Below are 25,426 nucleotides of genomic sequence, written 5' to 3'. Positions count from 1 at the left end.
GAGAAGAGCCCTGCACCCCATTAGAATTCCAGTTCACAACATGGAAAGCATACAAACAGCCTGGCAAGGATTTAGAGGATCAGGACAACGGTATCCAGTGCTCAGCACTGCGGTAGTTTTTAATTTGCAAGGATTAGGAATGTCAACAAGCTTCGCGTTTTCCTCTAAATTCTAAAAGATAAATTAGCGCATTGATTTCCGCTAGAAGGAGAGCTGGAAAAACAAGGTCTCTGACACATGCTCTGTTTCTGCATGCGCATATATGTTCTGCTTGTGGGTTCAAACACAGGAAATGCATTATACTTCGATTTAAAAGAAAAAAAGTGGAGACGCGGTGAATCGGAGGGGACCTACCAATGAGCTCCTTATTCCTGACGTCCAAGGCCATGTTCCGGAGCGCGGTGGCCACTGCGCACACCACACGGTCATTGTCGATCCGCAGCAGCTCCACGAGGATGGGCAGGCCTTTCTCTTTCCGGACAGCAGCTCGGATATATACAGACCACTGCAAATGAGGGGAGGCCAAGGCGTTAGGAGCTGGGGTGGGCAGAAACCCTCCAAGCAAACAGCGCCTGTGGGTGTTCAGACTGTCATCCACAGGCGCCAAAAAGGCTGAATTATCAAGACCTCCTTGTAGAATAGGTTGAGCATGTTAGACAGGTATTTAAAGGTTTTAACTTTATTTTTGCCTCCAACATAGGATAGAGGGTTCAGGGTTAATCAGTCCATCACGCTTCATTTCTCTGGTGCCAGCTTTCTCAGTCTAAGAGTTAGAAAGACATTTGTGTGGTGTCTTTATACCTGATACTTTAAGATATGGAGGTTTGGGACAGGAAGGGCTGGTTATTGACATGAAGAGGAAAAGAAATCCTGGAAAAAGTAGAAAATGATAAATGGTTGCACACAGGTGATTTAAAAAAAAAGAACAAAGAAACTTGAATTTGGAAGTGGGGCAGAGAGATCTTACAGAAATTACTGTCAATTAAGTTTTTTGCAGAATAATTAGGAGGAAATAAATCGGAAAACAGTATGGCCGAGGAGAGGTACATATGACATCAAAGACGAAGTGTGAAAATTATAAAATTCAAAAAATTAAAATATATTATATCCAGGGCCATAATTCAATGTCTAATTTATAAGGTAAGCATACAATTTGTTTTGAGTTAGTGGTGGTTGGCCTTAGTAGAACACATCTAAGGCTTTTTATGGAAACGTATTTGTCATATCAGGACAATAAAGCATTCAGATTCATTGAACCAAACACAGGTAGGTTCAGGTTTTCTAGACATTCGAGTATACACACTTTATACTCCTGTACCGTGTTCCAGAGAAGAACGTGTGCCACAAAAATCAACCAGTATAAGGGTTTAATCGGTTGCAACTTCATTTATGAGCTAAGAAAACGAACTTCATAGCTCGAGGTTCTGGATTCTGTGGCAGAGTCCTCCTGGGGACCACCGAAGGTGGACAGAGTCCCCACCCTCCCCGCCGGGCCCCGCCCCCCTTTCCCCGTGGGGACAGGCACCCCAGAGCTGGCTCTCACCTGTGGCAGGCAGGGAGCCCCCTCTGGCAGTGAACGTAGGGCATATGCCATGCCTGCCACATCCTCAGCCCAGCCCTGCATGAAATATGAGATTAAAAAAACACACAACTTCATCCTGTCCTACGTTAGAGAAGTCACATTCACATAGTTTCTTATCCCCATCAACTTGGACCATTCACTTTCTCCTGACCCTACACTGTGGTTCAGACTCCAGGAGGTGTGAGGGGGTGGGGGAGCAGAGGGAATTCACGACAGCACCTCTTGACTGCAATTAACTATTTCATAGCCCCAGTCTCAGGAAGCAGAGGAATGGATAGTCAGAAAGTCTTAGACATGGAAAAAAAAAAAAAATCTCAAGGTTTGGACACCGCTTCTCGAAATTTAGCTGTCAGGATGGGATATCCCTCCCAAGGAAAGGAGCTTCATGAAGCCAGTTCAAACTCTCCGTCATGTCCATGGGAAATTTCATTTGCAATCTGACGTGCTGACACATGATTTTCATCTGCCCCTCCACTATTGCTAAGCCTTCTGATTTCTGGGTTCAGGAGTACACTAGACCCCTGAGCTTCTACAGCCATTCACTGTTGGTTTCTTCCCTAAAACTAAGGAAAACGGAAATCAGAGCGTGGAGTCCATGTTTCCATATGGTACGATGAACATCAACAATGCATTTACATCAACAATGCATTTTAACGCTGGGGAGATATTCTGCGCCTTTTGGGAGACCAGGGTGGATATTTTTGGAATTCAGCCAGGCTGAACTCAGGCCCAAAGATGACCTCTTTCCCAGAACCACCTCATCCTAGACCCCAGATGCTGGCTTGTCCATTTGTGGTCTCTTCTAATCCCCAAACTCCTGGGAGGGTGACACTACTGTTCTTATTTTATAGACGAGGAGATCTGGACACGAAGATGTTAAACAACTGCCCGCAGGCCTCCTGTGCCCCTTGGTCCCGAGTCCTCCCCTTCTAACTCTGCTCTCCGTGATTCTGACTATATTCCCGCCCTGCCATCATCTCATCGTCCCACCTAAACCTCTGCGCTCAGTCCTTCCCCTCCCTTCCGTTCTTCCCAATATCAACAGAGGAGAATCTGGCCATGTTTGAAACAAACCAGGAAAGGTCTCCTATAACTTACTTTTTCCTCCTTAGAAGCCTAGTTATTATATACCTTCCTGTTGGATGGAAAGATGGTTTGGTGTTTGTAAAATGACGCATCCTTCGGCTTCGCCGAGAACTGATTTGAGAGGAATACAAATGGCTACGCGTGGCCCAAAACGTGCACGAGTTTTAGATATACTTTTCTGGTACGAGAAAATGGTACACAGTGATATGCTCTAAGTGAAAAGGGAAAAACAAGACAATGGGTTTGATCTTATGTGAGTGACACATAGAAAATAGCCTTTATTTTAAAAATTTTAGTTGTGTGTGAGTTTGTGTAGGTATGGAAAATCCCCAGTATTAGCTCAGCATGTGATGATTCACAATCAATTATTAACAATTCATTCAAAAGATGTTGCAAGCTTCTAAAGTTTTCTTGACATGCAAGGATTTAGGATAGTGATGCTTTTTAAAAACACAATTATTTAACTTTTGGCCGCATAGTGCGGTATGTGCGATCTTACTTTCCTGACCAGGGATCGAACCTGCATGCCTTGAGTTGGAAGGCAGTCTCAACTACTGGGCCCTGGGGGACATCCCAGAATAGTGATCGTTTTTAAGTCGCAGCTGAGCAGTCTTGGAGCAGGTCATGTATAACCCACATGTGAACCTTTGTGTAACCCAGTAAGAAGGAATAAAGAGGTGAAAAGAGAAAGGCATGATGCAATATTTGGGAGATGGGGAATGTTTCCCAGGGGCACTGAACACAGAAGTGTGAGACTCATATAGAGTTTTTCCAAAAGAGAAGTGAGTTGCCTTGGACAGTACTGAAGCCCATGGGGTGTTAGTAAAGTATATGAGTTGCCAAGAGCTTTGTAAGTGAAACAAAAGTAGAAGAATCACTGGCGTGAAAACAGATGAACAAGAAAGAAAAGATTATGGTAATTCATTGTAACTGAGGTGGAAATCTTTGGACAGAACTTGATTTTTTTGCAAACAGAATGATAGCATCATGTACTGAGCCCACCAGTGAGGAGGGAAGGGACAAAAGTGTGGCTTTAGGAACGGTCCATGAGCTGAAGAGAGGACGTGTGATGATTCAAAAGGAGAAGGAAGAAAAGGAAGAGGAGGGGGAGGATGAGAAAGAAGAGATGAAGGAGGAGGAGGAGGGGAAGAGGAGAAGGGGGAGGAGAGGGAAGAGGAGAAAAAGGAGGCGGAGGAGAGGAGTTAGGGGAGGAGGAATAGGAGGACCTGGTTCAGGAGAAAACATGGCCCAGGCTAAGGACCTGAGGCTGCAGAAGGATTAGTTGGCCAGTTGATTGGGATGCATCGGAATGGCAGGCATTGGACTATGACCACCTGGGTTAAGGAGAGGGTGTGCTGCATCTCAAGGGAGCTCAACAGTGGGAAAGGTGGTTGTGGGCTGGGAGAGCATCTTGGACCAGAGATAGTCCAATCACCAACTGCCCCATCCCAGCTAAGAACCCAACTGGACAAGGAGGCTTGTCCTGGGCAAGAGGAAACACAGGATAGGAACTATTCTAGACAGAAATGAATGCCCGATCTCCATCCCCTGTAGGGATATGCTGGTAAGAGCCCCAAGTTTAGTGCCAACCACAGAGGGCATGAGAAGATGAAGTCTGACAAATGTAGCTAAGTGGTAAGCCTGAAGGAGTTGAGAACTAGTTTGATTTGACTGAGTTTGCAAGAAGTGTTTGGATGAAGTGCTTCCCCCCTCCCCCACCTTTTATCGCATCAGGCAAAACGAGGGCTCCAAGATGACTTTCAAAAGAGAACGTTTCCAGCTGTGACTCTGAAGTCTTTTTCTGCTTCCCGCTTAGCAGATGATGGCCCTAAGAGCAGCCTTGGATGATCACATCTTCATGACACCTTAAAGATGGCAGGAGAGCTGTCAGCCTGGGGGACATAATTCAAAGAGAGGAACTTCCCTCCTCACATACCTTCCTTTACTTGTTACATCAGAGAAAGTAGCTTTTACCTCCTATCTTGTTTGAGCCCTTGTGTATTTGCGGAGGTCTCTTTGTTATAGCAGCAGCTGAAATTCTTCTAAATAATGAGATGTGCTTGTGTATTTAAAATGAACTCTAACGATTGAATTCTAGCCCTAGGTTTTAACTAGTGCTCTTGGAAGTATGCATGCTCATCCTTGACATGTTCCTTGTAAAAGTGACCCCTGGGATGCTCTTGTACCTTGTGTGTATACAATGCCTTGTGTGTATACATCTCCTTGTGTATATACTCCTATTATGGCACCTCTCATGTATTTTTTTGGACTTTCTGTTTATATATTTATTATTCTGAAAGGTACCTGAGGGAATTACCAAGTCACATTCATCTCTTTATATCAATTGTCTTCTAATTTCTGGCTCACAGATGGAAATTAAAAATGTTTAGCTGGTAAAAGAAAATGTTGGGTTGATTTCTAGTACCAAGTGTGTGCTATTTAAGAACAGCATTTTCTCCACTGAAAGGAACTACATAAAAAGGACCAAGTGAAAGTCGCTCAGTCGCGTTGACTCTTTGCGACCCCATGGACTATACAGTCTATGGAATTCTCCAGGCCAGAATACTGGAGTGGGTAGCCTATCCCTTCTCCAGGGGATCTTCCTGACCGAGGAATTGAACCAGGGTCTCCTGCATTGCAGGTGGATTCTTTACCAACTGAACTATTATGGAAGCCCCAGTAGGACCAAAGCAACTGCAATTATAGACAGGACCAGTAAGTTGAAGATTCCTCTGGAGGAGGAAATGGCAACCCACTCTAGTATTCTTGCCTGGAGAATTCCATGGACAGAGGACCCTGGTGGGCTACAGTCCACGGGGTTGCAAAAAAGTCAGACATGACTGAGTGACTGAGCACAGGACAGCAAGTTCTAACCACTTCTACAAAAGTGTAATCAGAGTTCGAAATTACCATACATCTCTTTGGGAGTCTCTCCGAAAGCCACACTCATCCTTAATTCTCTGTATGGGGACAGAACTTTTGGTGTAGTATTTAGGAATAGTTGCTTGTCCTCAGGGCTGAAAGGACACAATACTGAGTTTCATGTCCTGGGCCATCACAGCTCTGATCATGTCGGGACACTCAAACTGAAATTTCCATGTTAGAATTCCTCTGTGTCCCCACTGCTTGGGTAATTAACCATGGCAGCTCCCAGGCTAGCCCAGATCTTAAGCTGGGCTCAGAAAGGATTTCTTCTACAGATAGTTTTACAGCTCTCTGGAATCCTTGGAATTTCCTATGGAGATTGGTCGTACCTGTGAGGTACCAAGCCCTAATCAACTTTATACATGAATGGGCCCAACAGGTTTAAAGACGCTGCTGCAGTGTCTTCTTGCTGGCATTACTGCGGGTAGAAAATCAGCTGTCATCCTTATCTTTGTATGCAACATGTCTTTTCCTCTGGCTGCTTTTAAGATTTTCTCTTTATTACTGATTTTGAGCCATTTGATTATGAAGCACCTTGGTATAGTTTCTTCATGTTTCTTAGGCTTGGATCGGTGAGTTTGTGGTTTTCATTAAACTTGAAAAATATGGAACCATTTGGAAGATTTTTCAACCATCATTTCTTCAATTTTTTTTCCTGTTTTCTTTCTCCTTTCTCTCACCTCTCCTAGGGGAACTTTAACTGCATGTACAGTAGACCACTTGAGGCTCATGGATGATCGGTAGCTTTGTTTTTTTCTCTCACCATTTCATTTTGTATAGTTTCCAGAGCTATATTTAAATTCATTAATCTTTTCTTCAGCAATGTCTAACCTGCTCTTTTTTTAAAAATTATTTTAAAATTTCCACGGGTATACACTGCCTTTTTTTTGAACACATGGAGTAGAATTATAATAACTGCTTGTCTGATATTTTTAACATCTTGGTTGGTTTTGAACTGCTTTTGAATGATTGATTTTTCTCCTCATCATGAATCACTTTTTCTTGTTTATTTTCAACTGGATGTCAGACATTCTCAATTTTAATGCATTGGATGCTGGGTATTTTTGTATTTCTATAGGTATTTTTAAACTTTAGTCTAGGATGCAGTTAATTTACTTGCAAACTATTGATCCTCTGCATCTCACTTTTAAGATCTGATAGGGAAGACTAGAGCATATTTAGTCCAGGGCTAATTATACCTAATTACCGAGGCAAGACTCTGAGAGTGCTATGCTCAAGGATCCACGAATCACAGGGTTTTCCTGTATGGCTCTTGGGAACGCACACTATATCCATTCCTGTGTAAGTGCCAAGTTTCATTTTTGTCTAATAATTTCAGGAATTTTTTTCTTCAGCCTTGGGTACTTCCCTCTCATGCATGCACTGACAGCTCTCTACTGAATATCTGAAGGGGATCCTCTGAAGATTTCTGGGGTTCTTTCTAGGTGTGACTTTCTCTTCTTTAGCGTTGTCCTTAAGCTCTGGCCTTCCCTATGGCTCAGACGGTAAAGAACCCGCCTGCAATGTGGGAGACCTGAGTTCGATCCCTGGGTTGGGAAGATTCCCTGGAGAAGGGAATGGCTACCCACTCCAGTGTTCTTTCCTGGAGAATTCCAAGGACAAAGGAGCCTGGCAGGCTGTTGTCCATGGGGTCACAAAGAGTGGGACACGACTGAATGACTTTGACTTTCACTATAACTGCTAGCCACCTTGGTTTCCCTAGATTCCCAGTTGTATCTCCTTAGCTCTGAGTGTCCGCCGAGCTTCTCCTGGGTTTTTAATCTTTGTGCTATGGTCTGCAAATTCTCTCAAGACAGCGATCAGTTTCTCAGAGCTCTCTTTCTTCACTGACTAATGCTTAGCGTTTTAACAACCAGTGTTTCATGTATTTCTCCAGTTTGTTTCTGTTGCTGCTGTTATTGCTACTTAAAGGTGCTTGGTACTCCATCTTGGCATCTTGGCTAGAAGGGACAATCCCTCAGTTTTAGCTGTTTCTATAATTTCTGAATGTAATTCCATCACTCAGTACTTTGCTATTCAATGACACTGATGAAAGTAAGCCAGACTGTCCGAAAATGGGCTTACTCTCGGTTTGGATGTGTGTGGCATTTATAACACAGATGCAGCCCTTACCATCAGGACTGCTTAGTGGGGTCCTAGGAGAAATCACTAGATACTGTGTGGTTGGAACCAATGGCCTGGCTTTGATCCTATTCTTCCCCGTCTCCTCCTGAGGTTGGTCCAGCCTCAGGCTGGTCATCATGTCCAAGGGAATGCATTGTGTCTAGGAGCCCGCTAACTAGGCAGAGTCCTCAGATAACCTCTGTTTATTCTGACCCAATTATTAACGCATGAGGCAGGATGCCTCACGTCCCATTTTTTCATCATAATCTTTCACGACTCTGTTTCTTTGCATTTCAACCTCATGCTTTATATACCACTGTTACTAGGACAACGATCTTTATCTTAGATGTTAAGCCATGATATTTACTTTTATTTGTTCCACTCCACTCGTTTAGCCTGGTTCATTTTTAATGATACACCAATTGCTAAGCCACACTAAATCCAATGCCCCTCTTAAGTTCCCTGCCCTTAGGAACAAGTCTCAAATTTCTCAGTTCTCTTTATTTTTTATTCATTTGGGCCACATGGCTTCTATTTCCTTCTCACTAAATCTATGTCACTATCATGTTACTTCATTAAATATTAACAGATTAATATCCAAGTATCTCTTTATTTCCTCTAACTCTGAACATAAATGGGAAAATAATAGACTCTCTGAGAACAGTCACATTTTAGGGAGAAAACTGACCATACAAAGATGTCTAAAATATTTGATTTTAAAGAAATAGAACAGATGTATTTAGAGAGTTCTAATCCTGAGTTTCCATCGAGTTCAGCTACGATATAAATAAACCACAAATGGGAGCATTCATTCACATTTTGGAGCTCTTCAAACGACTACATCCAACTGTTTTAATATTCTGTGACAAAATCGTTTTACTGTAAATGAGGAAAAGGTAACTGAAGTCCATGTTAGCTAAGAAAAACATTTCACTTCTGCCATTATGTTTTTCTGATGCTCATAAGCCAAGTAATGAGTGTTTTAAAGTTTAAAAAGTATGTGGGGCCATTATGAAGATCTAGTTGCTAGTCAATTTGTCACAGAAGAGTATGCTGCACATTTCCCCGTAAAGAGAAGTTATCGTTTCAGATGATGAGGTCTATAAAAAGTGCTCTCCATGTAAAATTCGGGTGTTCTACCTTCACATTTCTGCTTTTGTTTGGATCATAAAAGTTAAGGCCACTTAAAGAACACCACTAAATTTCAACAGTTGCTACAAAATACACATTCTTAGAACCCTAGGTTTAGACGGTAATGCTGTCTTCATGAAATCTGATGCTGTTTGTGTGTCCTCAGTCAATCTTTTGATTGCTCAAGTTTGTTTGGTTTGGTATAAGCTATTCTCATCTTTAAAAAGTAATAACTATTTATCAGTGTTGGCATAATGACAATCTTCTCAAATCACTCCTACAGCTTATCCATCTTCCCTTCCCACCATTTAACATGGTACCTTACTAAATTATACAAAGAATGATGATAATGTGATATTGACCTTTATGCATGCCTGTGTATTTGTATTTTTATAAGAAAATTCTTATACAAGCACATACATTTATAACTATGCACAAATATGCCCCAAAGGCCATTTGCCTTGGCCCAGGATTTGCCTTGGCCATCAGGAAGGCCAGTGCTCTGTATAAGCAAGGATGACTCCCTGAGAGTCAAAATTCTACTTTAGCTGTTGGAATACAAGTCTTTTCAAAATGCTTTGTCTTCTAAAATTACTAGTAATCATTTAACATTTTCTTGATGACAGTTAGCATTATGACCATCAGTGATTAGAATAAATGAAATAGTCAAAACACTGAATGGCCTCTGACATTTTTTTATTTCTTGCATCCTTATATTTACTTCGTCTAACTCTCCTATCTTTTCACTTTGCCATCAGGATATCTATTTGCTCTTCTTATCACAGATCTGTGTGCCTGCTTACAAGAGTAACTCACTGCATTTTTAAATTTGTTGCTTGAAATCTGATGAAGGCTGGGAAATCCAATGGTCGTAGTTGTTAAGCTGTGTCTAAAATACAGAACGGCTCTTGTGATGTTGATTTTAGCTGTTGTAGAGCATTCTGCCTCTTACTCGGTAGTCTCTATTAATAATAAAAAAATTACCAATTCAATGCATCTGGATATATGGGGATGAATTTTACACTGGGGATAACTAATGTTCAGGTTAATGCACTGGAAACAGTCAGAAAGATGTTACTGCTAGAAAATTCTGAGAATTTTTATCAGGCTTCTTCCTTAATTCTCATTATATAACCCAAAGCAGGAGAGAATTTTTGAGTATCAACATACTATAAATCAGTATAAAATAGTATAAATTGTAAATTTATTATTTTATTACTCCAAACACCTAAAGACCCAGACATATCTCAGCAGCTCACCCAGCTGACCTGGTTATGTGAGAGCCTGTGTTAAAGACACAGAGCCTATGTCTTTAATCACCAAATTAAATACAAAGTGCAATGCTTCAGGAATCGTGGAACTGGGCAATGACATCAAAATATGCATCCTAAAAAACACCGATGAGTCTGCAAACTGAAAAGAAAACAGTTCTCCCACAATTCCTTTATATCAATTTTATATCCTATTGACTACATATTCCCATCTGAATCAAAGGACCAAAAAAAGAATCATAAATTGTGATCATCTAAAGATGCGCTACTAACTGCTTAGTGACTGATGGATGTTTATAAATATAAAAGACTGCTATTCATAAGAAAGACATATAGACATAGACACTAGTTCAGTTAAATGTTTGTGTCTTGGCATTATTGCTCAGCCAAGCATAGGGCTTAGCAGTGGGGTACAAAGAAATAAATGGAACCTAGTTTCTGCTCTTAGAGGTCTTACAGACCAGATTCTCTTCCAGAGGACATCCTTAGTACCTCAACAAGGAATAAGTGAATAACTGGAGATATTTATCCTTAAATATGATGTGGAGGTGTCCTTGGTACATGTCATGTCTTTTTTCTCTGGCTGCTTTTAAGGTTATCTCTTTATTTCTGATTTTGAGCAATCTGATTATAATGTACCTTGGTATATAACTTTTTAATGCTTCTGGTAGTTTCTTGAGTTGTTTAGATGTGTGAGTTTGCAGTTTTCATTAGATTTGGAATGTTTTCAATCCTTATTTCTTCAAATAGTTTTCTCTGTCTCCTTTCTCTCTCGTCTTGTTTCGGACTCCATTAATATATATATATCAGGCCACTTGAAGCTCACTCACTGATGCACTATCCATTTTTTCCCTTTTTTTCCCTGTGTATTTCATTTTTTATAGTTTACAATCACTGTCTTTCAGTTCACTAAACTTTTCTTTTGCAATGTCTAATCTGCTATTGATTCCATTCCATGTATTTTTCATTTAAGATGCTACATTTTCAACTTCAGAAGTTTCATTTGCATCTTTATAAATTTTTCAGGTTTCTATTTCATTTTCTGAACACATGGAATACAGAGCTTAACTTCTGAAGCAAAGGTTGAAGTCTTACAATCAACATCTTCTAGCGCTCAAAGACATTTCTCCATTTTTAACTTGTTCTTATAAGAACCTAACTATTTGGCAAGTAAAAATAATAATTCATTAAAAAATCAAAATATGGCAAACTTGCCATCATCTAGATGGCTTTGCCTTTCAGATCAGACTCTGCTCTAGAGAGCATCCCTTCCCATCCCCTTTAATCCATCCTCCAAGGCAAGGGAGCTGGGTGGGGACTTAGAGCAACTTAGTGTTCTTGGGTGTTAAATGACAACCCTTTGGCTTATGACATCCTGCATCTTTGAATCCAGCTTTGTGACTGACCTGCATGATGTCTGGGGAAGCCACCCACGACTGTTTCTGCTTAAAGACAATGCCCCTGGGACACATCGAGATGCTTTAACTTTCCCAGAGCCACAAAGTTTAGAAAAGTTTTGAACTGTGATTGGAGTCAAAGCCTCCTAACTTTAGATGAAAGTGAAGACTCAGGAAAAGTTCAAGGAACTGACTTCCATGACTGTCTCTTTCCTAGCTCTGCAAGGCTATCCTCTGGCATTCTGCCTGGTAAGACTCTAATTTTGAAACTTTTCTTTGGATGAAAGCATAGGACAAATTCACTTCAATCCCCGCTCCACCTGAATTCTTAAGGGACAACATTGGAGGTGACTTAAGGGCAGAGAGGGAAAGGAATAATTATGCTCATTCCTAAAACTCTTAAGAGAAGATGTGGGGCTGGCATGCATGAGTAAGTAGCCAGCTCCTGGGAAGTATCACCAGGGGCTGGGTCTCAAGAGCTGTGCCCCAAGAGCTGGAAGGTCACACCCAGGAAAGACGGTGTTGCAGCTGAGATTGTAAAATGGAAAAGATGATGGCAGGGACAGAGAAGTGGCAAGAGGCAGGTATTGGAAGATCTGGTAAGAAGAGAAGGAAGGTATTTTTGCAGGGCAATACTGAAGCCAGTATGTGTGGGACCCATGGTACTGAGCTTCTGAGAGTGATCTAGAGCTGTGTGTCTATATCAATATTGTTTTGAAGAAAAAAAAAAAAGAATGGTAAGGAAAGGAGTGCTGTATGAATATTAACTGAATGGAAAATGGAAGGCTGAGGTTTAAACTCCCTCTCTTGATATTTTCCCCATATTCCCTCATTCTTCTAAGAGGTTAACACTCTTTTATGCAAAAAGGCGATTTAGCTCATGGAACTAGCAGTGACCAAACTCAAGAATTCTTGGTTATCATGAATCCCTCCTTTCTACCCAAAAGGAAGGTCATGAGAACTTTCTGTGAGAACCCATCAGGAAGACTGTGTGTTTATAAAAATCCAGAGAAAAAGATCCTCCTAGTATCTTTCCCAACCATACAGTCGCTTTAATTTAACATTTTGCCAAAGATAACTTGTAACACTATTCTTCCCTGTAATCCCATAATTTAAAAATGCAAGCAGTTCTTTTCCTTTGGGGATGAGACCAGCTACGATATTACAGGATTCACAGGGGTTTTTCTATGAGATGTTTGGGAATCAGCTCTGTCAGTGACAGTGCTTTGAAAAGCCTCAACATGTTCCCAGTCACCTCTGAAAATAAAGGAACTCAGCTACACAGACAGAATGGAAAGCATATCACAGCATCTTCCATGACTATACTGACATCTATTCCTCTGTGTTTTGCAGGCATCTTCAAGGACCTCCTTAAGAAGACTTTTTCAAAGAAATATATTTCTAAATCCAACAGTTCAGTGGAACTCTTTTTTCTCTAACATCCTTAGAAAACTTGATTAGAATAGCACTTCTCAAAATTGGACTTCTCTTATTTTCTAAGAACCTTCTTGTGCTTCCAGATTTCTTTCTTATTGTAACAAACCAGTCATACCTTCCAGCTCCCTGCAGCCAAGTTCTGCAGGGCGCCCGCCGCCCCTTCCAGCGTGTCTGCATTTGAGCACTCAGAGAGCAGTGTGAGGTAGGGTTTGACTATGGATGGGTGCCACAGCATCTGGATCCCTTTTGGTGGTTCTGCACAGTCTGGAAGAGGTCCTACTCCATCCCACTGGTGGAAGAGAAATGAGAGAGTACACATCTTTAACATCGTCACACTTCCCAACATTGCCCTCTGCAAACATCCAAGACGAAAACCAAAGCAGGGTGTCATGACACTTGGAGAACTGCAGGCAGGATATGGCATCAGCAGTCCAAGGACCACCCAAAATGGGAGAGCCATTCCTGCCCACTGAGAGCTTCTGATGGAGGGTGGAGCAGGTACATAAGTGAATGTAATTGGCAGTAGAACAGTGAAGTGCTCTGAGAACAGTTCTAGCAACCATTACAGGGAGGAAGGAGAAAAGGTACGCTAGTTTTGATTGGTCAGGATGGAGGAAGACTATAGATCAAGGCAGCATACTTTACAGTAAGCTAAGCATACGATCGGCATAGCATCGGAGTTAGAGACTATCAAGTGCCCTCACTTCTTACACGCAAGTGTTAACTGTGATAAATTTCTAAATCGCTTATAAAATACATATTTTGTCACTGCATCTATGAGCATTAAACTAATGACAGAATGTACAAAAGAGAAAAGAATGTTACGGTTTATTAGATACTCTGCCATGAGCTATAGGCAAATTTTGATCTTATAGAAATTCTGATGTTTGCTTTGAACTGAGTCTGAGTTAAAATATGTAATTAAAAATTAACTGCACATACATTTCAAGTTATGGATTATATGCAAAAGGCAAATGAATAGAGCCTTACAAATGACAGCTTTGAAGACCGTGTAGCAATTTGGATCAAGGTTTACAATAGAAGTTAAATAAACAAAGCAGGACACAAAGCTGTGAAGGGTTTGTGCTGGGTACCAAGTAAAATGATCATAAAAAAGTGTAAGGATAATAAATACCTATTTACAAAGTGTGGATGTCTTTCATTTTTTTCTACATTTCTAATAGCCTGTTCTATTACTCTTATAATTTAAAAAATATTGAGTTCCAATGATGCTTCTGATCTTTGATCACATTCAGCCTTTATCTTGTTGAAGGCAATGGTATAATGAAGGTAGAAACGAAGTAATATGTGTAGAAAAAATATTCCCACATTCATTTTTGAGAAAAGCCATAGCAAAACAGAAGGATGATTTTATAGTACGTCGGGAATATTAAGTTATTTAACTCCTTATTTGTATTTGTTAATGATTGCTGAACATATAATCTAAATGACATATATACTAAACCTTCTCACAGATATTTTATGTTTATAAATATATGTGTATGTGTCCATATACATGTATGTATATCTATGAAGACAAAATTGTATTTCAGAATCTGTTAGTGCCTTCATTCTGAAATTTTACCTGGAAGAAAATATAGCTCATGTTGTATCCTTGAAACAAAAATAGAAAAATAGAAATAATAACAGCTTTTTTAACAGACAATAAGAATTGCAAGAATCTCATCCCTTCTTTTCCAAGAGAAAAATTAAAAAGCCATACCTTCTTTTTCTCTATTATGATACGGCTTAGGTTAAGGCTAAAGAACAGACATGAATGACATTCCATCAATGGGTGAGACATCCGATTAAAGGTCATTTTCAATGAGAGTGTCACTCAATCTCAACTTTATAACAAGAACACTCAAAGTGGACCTTCCTGTTCTTTCAACCTAAGCCACTTCTAAACTGTTCAAAGAAGGCTTTACACCTGTGCACAGCCTATCAATGAAACCAGTTCATCTCTTTTAAATACATAAAAAAAAAAAAAAAAAATTAAAGTGAACCAGACTTGTCACATTGCTCTTGGTTCATTATTTGAGGCTGGCTCACTGCACTGGACAGAAAGAGAGCAGCAGGCAAAAGGAAACAGTCCTTTCGTAAATTTGTTAACTTCGATGCTGAAGCAGGAGTGATGTTGGCTTCTCAAAAGAAACCAGCTGCGGGGACTGAATTTCTCTGCTACTGCAACAGGAAATGGAAAATTCTTTCTTTTTTTCTTTTTTTGTAGTGACCCAAGGACAAAAGAGCAGACAAAACCAAGGGGGGTCTGGGAATGCAGGAATGGAAAAAACAGACCCTTTTCATCTTTCCTTCCCCCATGTTGTAATTATTAATGGATTTCAGGTCCTCCTGAGCAGTATAACCTGTCCCCCCTCCTACCTCATGCTGCTGCTGCTGAGTCACTTCAGTCGTGTCCAACTCTGTGCGACCCCATAGACGGCAGCCCACCAGGATGCCTTGTCCCTGGGATTCTCCAGGCAAGAACACTGGAGTGGGTTGCCATTTCCTTCTCCAATGCATGAAAGTGAAAAGTGAAAGTGAAGTCAGTCAGTCATGTCTGACCCTCAGCGACCCCATGGACTGCAGCCTTCCAGGCTCCTCCATCCATGGGATTTTCCAGGCAGGAGTACTGGAGTGGGGTGCCATTGCCTTCTCCCCTCCTACCCCATAGGGAGAAGGTATTTGTCTTACTCTTCCCCTCACCCAATATACGTGCCTCATCCAATCAGCAAATGACCCGCAAGACCCCCATCCCGCTCCGTGTACCCTGGTTATAAAAGTGGGCTAAGGACCCGTGTTCAACACTGGCTCTCCCTTGAGCTGGCCCGCTGTTCTAACAGCGTCTCCCACTCTAATAAACTTTATTTCCCTCTCATTCTGTCTCATGTTTGGAAATTCTTTTCCAACTCGTGCCTGGACCACAATTTTGTCATCTCCTTAAAACTCTGAAGCTATCATGTTCATATAAAGGTTTAGATTTCGCATAAACATTCAACTCAACATGGATGAAATTTCCCTCTCTTGTAAGAGCCAACAGAGGGAGATATAGAGAAGCAATGTTTGCATGCTCATTACAACATGTGACAGACAAACTATAAAAAGTGCAAAAAAAAAAAAAAAAAAAAAAAAGCTGTGTTATCATTTGCTGGGTTCGTTTTTTCTAACTTCTGTGCAATAAAACAGGATAAATGGCTGAATCAGTAGACAGTCTTCCTCCATCCTGACATGTGATCTATGTAGATCTTAAATACCTTTCATTACAATCCTTTCTCAGTGGCTACAGAGAGAATCTGAAGGCAATAAAAGGAAAACTGATGTGAATACAGATAGCCTTTGACAGCAGTGATAGGAGTTCAAAGGGGATTCTGTGCTATTTCAGAACACTGATGACACCCTGGCACATCAATACAGAGGAAAAAGAACTATCTCAAAGCCAGGGTATACCGCCTTTATCTGGGTACTTTCCTCAAACTTCTATTGAGTTAATAGAGAAAGAAGTATCGATTGACTGTCCATTATAAAATAGATTTTGATCACCTATATAAGACTGGAAGTCTTCTTTAAGAGCTGTGCTAACACCTGCTGTCATGTCACCTAGCCAGTCAATACCCACAGGACTATAGGGTCATGGTGACACCAGAATCCGACTGAAGTCATGAAAACAATCCCGCAGTTGTACACTGTTAATGCCAACCTTCTCCTAGAGCCAAGATCCACAAAAAGTCAAGGGATATGCAACTCTTTTACCAAAATACTGGAAATACATCATTTATAAATTTAAATATAAGATGCATTTATCCTAAAATGTCTTCAAAACTGCCATAGGGATTGAAGAAGGCAAGCACTGGCTAAGTCTTTAACACAGCCAAAACACTGATCACCCAGCTATTTTAATCCTAAGAACACAGAACTCCAATTTATAAGTAAGCCTTATGCAAACTGTATTTGTTTTTTAACTCTTTGCTTTTAACTTTTAACAGGGCATATTACCAAAGTTTTCCTAAGAACTTGAAATATGAAAATAATATATAAAGAAACAAAATGCTGCCCGGTCAGGAGGGAGAACTTTCTGTGTCCTGAACCCAAGGCACAACCAACAGAGAAGGTATTTCCAAGAAAGCAACAGGGTTTTTGTTGATCATATTGTTTGCATCATTGCAAGTGGCGACACACAAACACACACTCACACAAGGAAAGGGGCTCTCAGTAGACACAGAGTCTGCCAGTCCCTTGGACCTGCAGCCTCCAGAGCTGTGAGTAATAAACGTCCGTTGTATAGGCCATGTAGTCTAGGGCATTTTGGTACAGCAGCCTGAGCTGAGCAAGACCGTCACACAGCAAGCACTAAGACAATGCCGTCTCAGAGGCAGGAGGACCCTCCAGCTACACCGTGGCTTTCCTGCCATGGAGCTTTCTTGAGGACAGGCTGGCAGTAAAGAAGCAGTGTGTGAGGCAGGATTATATTGAGAGTAGATCACGGAACAAACAGGCTGGTTTGTCATGCCAAGTAGCACCACACTCAATAGCATATCATCAGAACTTTTTTTTCAGTTATATGTGTATTTATTTATTTATCAGACTATTTTCCACTGTAAATTATTACAAGATATAGAACATAGTTCTCTGTTGTTCGGTCGGTAAGTCTGACTCTTTTGTAACCCCAAAGACTGTAACCCACCAGCTCCTCTGTCCATGGGATTTCCCAGGCAAGAATACTGGAGTGGGTGGCCATTTCCCAAGCCTAACCCTAAATCTTCTCCAGGGGATCTTCTTGACCCAGGATCAAATCCACATCTTCTGCACTGGCAGGTGGGTTCTTTATCACTGAAACACCAGGGAAACCCCACAGTTCTCTGTGCTATATAGTAAATCCTTATTAGGCTTATATTTTATATGTAGTCCATGGGGTCACAAAGAGTCAGATATGACTGAGTGAACTCAGTTTCACTTTTCACTTTCACAGACTGGAGAAGGAAATGGCAACCCACTCCAGTGTTCTTGCCTGGAGAATCCCAGGGACGGGGGAGCCTGGTGGGCTGCCGTCTGTGGGGTCGCACAGAGTGGGACACAACTGAAGCGACTTAGCAGCAGCAGCAGCAGCAGTGTAGTATTCGGAGAAGGCAATGGCAACCCACTCCAGTACTCTTGCCTGGAAAATCCCATGGACGGAGTTGCTGGCGGGCTACAGTAACCACAAGCTTGTCTTCGGTGTCTGTGAGCCTGTTTCTGTTTTGTAAGTCAGTTCATTTCTACTATTTTTTAGATTCTATATGTAAGTGGTAACAGATTTGTCTTTCTGTGTCTGACTTACTTCACTTCGTATGATCATCTCCTGGTCCATCCACGTTGCTGTAAATGGCATTATTTTGTTTTTTTCTATGTACCAGTATTTTTCTTTACTGGCTCTAAATGAATGACTGATATCAGTAAGATGAATCAGTGAAAACTTTATATCACTTACTTTTAAAAATTGCCAGAATTGAAAATATGTATTATCTCTCTCTGAGAGGTAGTGCTCAAATATTTTAAAAAAGGAAGAGAATAAGATGCCCGCATATTAGATTCCAAGTGGCTCCTGAAATCTGTACATGATGCTTTTTGATGTAGTCATGGTCAGGGAAGAAGAGACACACTGGCCACTGATTGTAAGGAGCGTCTGCTGAGGAAGAAAAATACAGAGCTGTGGGAGTGGGCTCAAGGTGGGATTTTTTTTTTTAAACCTTTCTTTAGAATGGCTTTTAATACTTTTACTTCTCCTTAGGACTTAAATTCTATTTAAAAGATTTCTCTCAGGACTTCCCTGGTGGTCCAGTGGTTAAGAACCCACCTTGCAGTGCAGGGAACTCGAGTTTCATCCCTGGTCTGGGAACTGGGGGCTTCACAGGTGTCGCAGTAGTAAACAATCTGCCTGCCAGTGTAGGAGACGTAAGGGACTCGGGTTCGATCCCTGGGTCTGGACGTTTCCCTGGAGGAGGGCATGGCAGCCCACTCCAGTATTCTTGCCTGGAGAATCCCACGGACAGAGTAGCCTGGCGGGCTACAGTCCATGGGGTCGCAAAGAGTCATACACGACTAAAGCAACTTAGCACTCAGGCAGGCACAGGGAATAAGGTCCCACATGCCGTGGGGCAACCAAGCCCACAAGCCACAGCCACTGAGTCTGCAGCAGCAACTAGAGAGGAGCCTGTGCCATGCAACTAGACTTGATGTAGCCAAATAAATAAACACATATTAAAAAAAAGATTCCTTTCTCAGTTGCTTTGAGGATGGAATCATGGAAGCTGTTTGTTCCTCATATGAAGAGAAAGGTCTGACTTAGAGATAAAAATGGGAAAGTTAAAAAACCGGAAATTAAGGATGTTCATACAACGTTCTCTGCACACATGGGATTTTTTAGGGCATGGCGGCTCACAAGTCCAGTTATTACATTCATAAAAGTCCCTACTGAATAGGAGAATTAACAAGGGAATTTCAGCTGCTTCCTCTGCAAAAGCTTACAGCCACCGCAGTCTCTACTTTCAAGGCGCTGGGCTGGGTACCATGGAGATGGTAACAGAATGGTCTCGCCTACACAGAAGAAGAATTTACATTTTGGGAGGAGTGCTAAAATACATAGCTCCTTCTGCCATGGATGTCACAGCCATTCCAGCCTATGTACAGAAAAGCACTTTCACTGCTGTGTCTTTGGAACACAAACAGAAAAGGCCTCTTCACCAGCGGAATGCATCTCTTCTGCCGAAATTTCTCCACCAATGAGAGAGTATGACAGTCCACGTGTGTGTGGATTCACTTTTCTTTTCAAGGGATTTCAGCAAAATAAATAGGTCAGAGATACTGCAAGAGAAAGCGAGTGGATTCGCAGCGACAGGAAAATATGCGGATTTGAAAATCCCACTCTTGCCTCCCAGCTGAAGTCACACATCAGAGATGTAGGAAGAGAAGATGATTCTAAGTGGTAAACTGTCAGAGAATGTTCGTTTATGCAGGCTTTGGGTAAATCAGGCTGCAGTGGGGACTGACTACTTTAAAAAGCAACAGCCTAGACGCAGATAGCTCACTTGGTAAAGAAACCAGCTGCAGTGCAGGAGAGCCTGGTTCGATTCCTGGATGGGGAAGATCCGCTGGAGAAGGGATAGGCTACCCACTCCAGTATTCTTGAGTTTGCCTTGTGGCTCAGCTGGTAAAGATTCTGTCTGTAATGCAGGAGACCTGGGTTTGATCCCTGGGTTGGGAAGATCCCCTGGAGAAGGGAAAGGCTACCCACTCCAGTATTTTGGCCTGGAGAATTCCATGGACTGGGGTTGCAAAGAGTTGGACGCGACTGAGCGAGTTTCGCTTAGACCAGGTCTATCCCCTGTTGACCACCTGCACTTGACTTGGTTTGAACAGCAGTTACAGATTTTGTCCTGACAGGGTTTTATTATCCCGTTCAGCTAATGGTGGAGGGGGGGGGGGGGGTCGGGGGAGGGGAGGAGGAAAGGGAGGGGAAGCAGGGAATAATGGTTATTTTAAAAACTCCAAGCAGGGACTTCCCTTCTGGTTCAGGGGATAAGACTCTGAGCTCCCAGTGCAGGGACCGAGGTCTGCCCCCTGGTCAGGAAAGGAGACCCCACATGCTGCAGCTAAGGGTTCAGTAAAAGGACAATAGAAATGACGGAGACATCTGCTTTTGACAACGGCAGGCTAGGTAACTCAGACCACCTTTCCCACTGATAACAAATCGAGTCAAGTATTGTAAAATATCTGCTTGCAGGAATCAGAGCGCTAACAAGGCAGTGAAGATCTTTCAGAAGGAGGAAAGCTATTGAGGTGGGCAGCTATGGACCCTCAAGGGCCATTCCTGACCAGAGCAGGGACTAAGACAGGGAAAATGACAAATATATTTAACGACCTAAGGGCATAAAAGGAATCTGGCCTCATTTAAAAAAAGAAAAAAACCAAGTAGCTTGGCAAATCTTTCATGTTGTAGTTTAGGATCATGTAGGCAGACCCTCTAGGAATAGTGATGACCTTAAATTCCTTAAATACCTATAATAAAATTAAGTTAAACTGAGATTGCCATTGACTCAAGCCTCCTGCAAGAATTAAGCATAAACACTTTCCAGAATCAAGCATGAACACTCTCTGGAAAAGATCATACCATTCTAGGCCTCAAATTATTTTGATAGCTTTTCATATAAAATGTCTCAGATTTAATAAAAAAAATAACTAGGAACATGAGGAAGAAAGATTGTGTGGATGAAAAGTAATAAAGTTGACCATAGACATAGAAAACATTTCATAAGAATCTGGATAAGGGAACTATTTGAACCAGACTTTAAAACAACTAAGATTATTACATTTAATAAAGAAAAGATTGAGAACTTTGTTAGAGTAAGAATATAGTTGAAAACATAATCATTGGAGTTACAAAACCCCTTGTATGAGTATGAAAGAAGATTAGATGTATTTCGAGAGAAAAATAGTAAACTAAAATATAAATCAGAAGGAAATATCCAGACTGAATATAAAGAGCCACAATTACCAAAAAAAAAGGAAGAAGAAAAATAGAGTGGAGGGTAGTATGTTTAAGGAATGGAATAAGGGAGTCTAATAAATAGGGAATTGGAGTTCAAAAGGAGATTATAGAGAGAACTAGGCAGAAGCAATATTTGAAGAAATGGTGCCTGAGAGTTTTACAAAGCTTAAAAAGACATTAAGTCACAGATTCAAGAAGCTCTGCCAATGATAGAAAGAAGAAGAAATAAAAAGGTCAGACATTCTCCCATCCCTAAAGAAAACCATTTTTATAACATGATCTTATTGCCTGTTATTCCTTCTATCATGAAGTGTAGCGTATTGTGTAATTTCTTCAAAATTCCCAGGAGTCAACATGAAAATCATCTCTCTTTTGGCTTTTGACAGTTGGTTGGAGTTTTTGTTTGTTCAGTATTTACTCGGTCACACTGGGTCTAACTACTGCACACATGATCTTTCATCTCTATTGCGGCATGTGGGGTCTTTCAATTGTGGCAGGAAGAATCTTTTTTTTTTTAGTTGCAGCGTGCCAGATCTTTAGTTGCAGCATGCAAACTCAGCATTTTAAAGAAATTCCCAAGAATTTCGTCTTGGGGAGAAATTTCTTCTCTGGTAGCTCAGGTATCTGACTTCTCCTGGGAGATGTTCTGAAGAGGATGATTACAGGGCAGCTGGACTGTGAAAAGACTGGACAGAAGTGATATCCAGTGACTTGTATTCATGCAACACACCTGTCTCCAGGCTCTCCTTGTAAAAGATGTGGGGCATTTTGCGCTTGAGAGATTAGAAACCTGTCTTAAACGCAAGATCGGCTAGGGTGCTTCCCAAACCAGGCTTCAGAACAAGAGATTCAGGGACAGCCTTGTTGACTCACCTCTGTGCCCCTGTGGATGCTCACCCCTTAGGAGGTGGCTGGAGGGAGGCTGGTGATGCTGTGGACTCCAGAGATGGGATCAAGTGGCCACTGTGCCCACAGAGGAGTGTTGTCAAGGCTGGTCCACATCACTAGGCTTGCCTGTCATTTCCCCAAGTCATCCTGATAGAACCAGCTGGAACGCTAGTCAAGCTCACGTTGAATTCTCTCTGCTCCTCACTTCTCATTCACATTTAGGAATAACTCACCCCATAACCTGCCTTTTCAAGGGGCTCTGTCCCTGACTTGCCACCTTCCTTCACGTAGTCCTGTAGTCTTGTTGGTTTATATCTTTGGTGATACATCCCTCAAAGACTGTCTAATATAGTGGTTTTCAACTGGGGTGATTTTAATACCCAAGGGGACAACTGGAAATGTCTGGAGACACTTCTGGTTGTCACAACTAGGAAAAGGGGTGCAACTGATTGGTGTCTACTGGGTAGAACCAGGGATGCTGGTAATCATCCCACAGGGCCCAGGACTGTCCCATAACAGGGAACTGCCAGCATGCTCAGTCGCTCAGTCATGTCTGAGTCTTTGCAACCCCAAGGACTGTGCGCCTCCAGGCTCCTCTATCTGTGCGATTCTCCAGGCAAGTACACTGGAGTGGGCTGCCATTTCCTTCTCCAGGGGATCCAAACCATGTTTCTTGCAACTTCTGCATTGGCAGGCAGATTCTTTGCCACAGAGCCACCTGGGAAACCTCACAACAGGGAACCACCCCGGCTCCTAATGTGAACAGTGTCAAGGCTGAGACACCCAGATCTAGTCTGAAAGACAGAGTATTGACTGATGGCGTGGAGTACTGAATGATAAAATGTAAATAGAGACCAAACAAGACACCAAGAATAGAGAGTTGAGTCTGTAACGTCACTGAGAGTGGACGAGCAGCATTTCTGGGTGATGGGATCTGTTGTATATGGGAGGCGTGTAAGGAGAAGCATCTCAGTCATTCATGGGGAGCGGCAAAGGTCAGTCACCGCACAAAAATGCAGAGCCGTGATCCTGGCGGGCGCATACGATTTAGTGCTTCGAGGACATGGAATATCGTGTCTTGAATCACCAAGCTCTGGCATATGGTGAGGTGACAGCAGAGTGAGACCACACTGCCACCAACCGTGAGGGGTAAGCGGCAGCTGAAATCAGCAGATGGTTGGAAAGGAAATGGCATTAAGCCGCAAACGGGAAAGTATGGTTACTGAGAAGGGAATGAAAACCACCTGGAAGAAAGAGAAACAACCTGGGATATTAGGAAACGAGGACTTAAAAGCATCAAAAATGTCACAAAGGGCAGATCCATCACGTGATAACAAAGCAAATCACAAGGAGCTCACACTGGCGCTGGCATCCGGAGTGATGAAGACAACTTTTGGCTTATGTACCCAAAGCCTTAAAAGCATTCTCTGGTCTCGATGTTTCACTTTCAAGATTTTATCCTTGAGAAGTGATTAAGGATGTAGGCAAGACTTAAAGCTACATGGACGTTTACTGCAGTTTACATTAGTTAAACTTTGGAAGCAATCTAATTTCCTGACCATCAGAGACTGGCTCATACAACATGGTAGACCCCTATACTGGAATTCTTGGTAGCCCTTCCACATTCTAGGACTCAGACAATAAAGAATCTGCCTGCAATGCAGGAGATACACAAGACACGGGTTTGAGCCCTGGGTCGGGGAGATCCCCTGGAGTAGGAAACGGCAACCCATTTCAGTATTCTTGCCTGGAGACTTCCAAGGACAGAGGAGCCTGCCAGGCTATAATCCATGGGCTTGCAGAGCTGGACATGACTGAGCAACGAACACTTTCCAGCTTCTGGTGCAGATGACTATTTACTGGCAAGGAGAGAAGTCTTGCAGAGCCAAGTGATAACATGTTTATAGCGGCACACAGAGTGAGGCAGGGTGAGGCTGGGTGGGCACTGTGCCCACATCTGTTCTTCCCTTCAGTGGTGTGCCAGTCATCCGGATGCAGGGAATCAGGGGCACACTGCAGTGTACACGAATGCCTTCTCTGTCGTGTCCAACTCTTTGAACCCCATGGACTGTAGCCCACCAGACTCCTCTGTCCATGGGATTCTCTAGGCAAGAAGACTGGAGTGGGTTGACATTTCCTCCTCCAGGGGATCCTCCTGACTCAGGGATAGAACCCGGGTCTCCCGCATTGCAGGCAGATTCTTTATCGTCTGAGCCACCAGGGAAGCCCTACTTAAAATTTAAGTAAGTTTAAAAATTCAAATTTCCAATATACTGATTTAAACCAGCAATAAAATTCATTATTGTGTTTTAGGACATTGATCTCTATGTAGTCTCAGAGCCTCATTCCTGAGCCAACAGTATCCATGTAGCACAGTGGGTTACAGTTGAGGCTCTTGAGGTGACCCCAGATACAACGTCCTGAAACTCCAAGGAAACCCTTCAGGGGAGGGGATTCCATGGCACCTAATCCCATTCATGTGTGTCACACGCTGACACCTTCAGAACTGAGCATTTTGTCATCTGGCGTGATTGAAGTACTGCTTTTCCAGGGGCACTCTGAGATACAGACATATATACTTATTGACATGAATTGTAAATGCTCAGATGATTATCCTGATCTAGAACGTTCTTGAGGGCTGGTGGTGAGTGCAGAGTCAGAATGTAATAAAATGCGGCACTGCTCCTGGATGGGCTTCCCGGGTGGCATTAGCAGTTAAGAACCCACCTGCCAATGCAAGAGACATAAGAGACCCAGGTTCGAACCCTGGGTTGGGAAGATTCCCTGGAGGAGAGCCTGGCAACCCACTCTAGTACTCTTGCCTGGAGAAACCTCATGGACAGAGGAGCCTGGTGGGTTACAGTCCATAGGGTCACAAAGAGTTGGATCCGACTGAAGTGACCGAGCACGCATGACCCTGGAGAGGAGGGAAGTTTGGGGGAGAATGGATACATGTATATGTATGACTGAGTCCCTTCGCTGTCCACCTGAAACTGTCACAATATTGTTAACTGGCTATACTCCGATACAACACGAAGGTTTTAAACAAGTAAAATAGAACATA

The 25,426-nt window shown here is 42.2% G+C and overlaps 1 protein-coding gene across 2 annotated transcripts in view; it reads right to left on the bottom strand.

Moving 5' to 3' along the window:
* Positions 1–25,426, bottom strand: part of CTNND2 (catenin delta 2) — a 1,102,711-nt gene that overhangs the window by 115,462 nt on the left and 961,823 nt on the right. The window contains exons 15-17 of one of the 2 annotated variants that reach the window (XM_027520452.1): positions 13,069–13,242; positions 1,544–1,618; positions 355–505 (exon numbers count right to left, since the gene is read on the bottom strand). In XM_027520452.1, the coding sequence (XP_027376253.1) occupies positions 355–505; positions 1,544–1,618; positions 13,069–13,242 (400 nt within the window). The remainder of the gene's footprint in view (positions 1–354; positions 506–1,543; positions 1,619–13,068; positions 13,243–25,426) is intronic. The other variant, XM_027520453.1, reaches the window with a different exon arrangement.

This window comes from Bos indicus x Bos taurus, chromosome 20 (genome assembly GCF_003369695.1).
Source record: "Bos indicus x Bos taurus breed Angus x Brahman F1 hybrid chromosome 20, Bos_hybrid_MaternalHap_v2.0, whole genome shotgun sequence".
In the NCBI taxonomy this organism is placed as follows: Eukaryota; Metazoa; Chordata; class Mammalia; order Artiodactyla; family Bovidae; genus Bos; species Bos indicus x Bos taurus.
The sequence above is the reverse complement of the archived record's forward strand: the minus strand, read 5'-3'. Positions and strand labels throughout refer to the sequence as shown.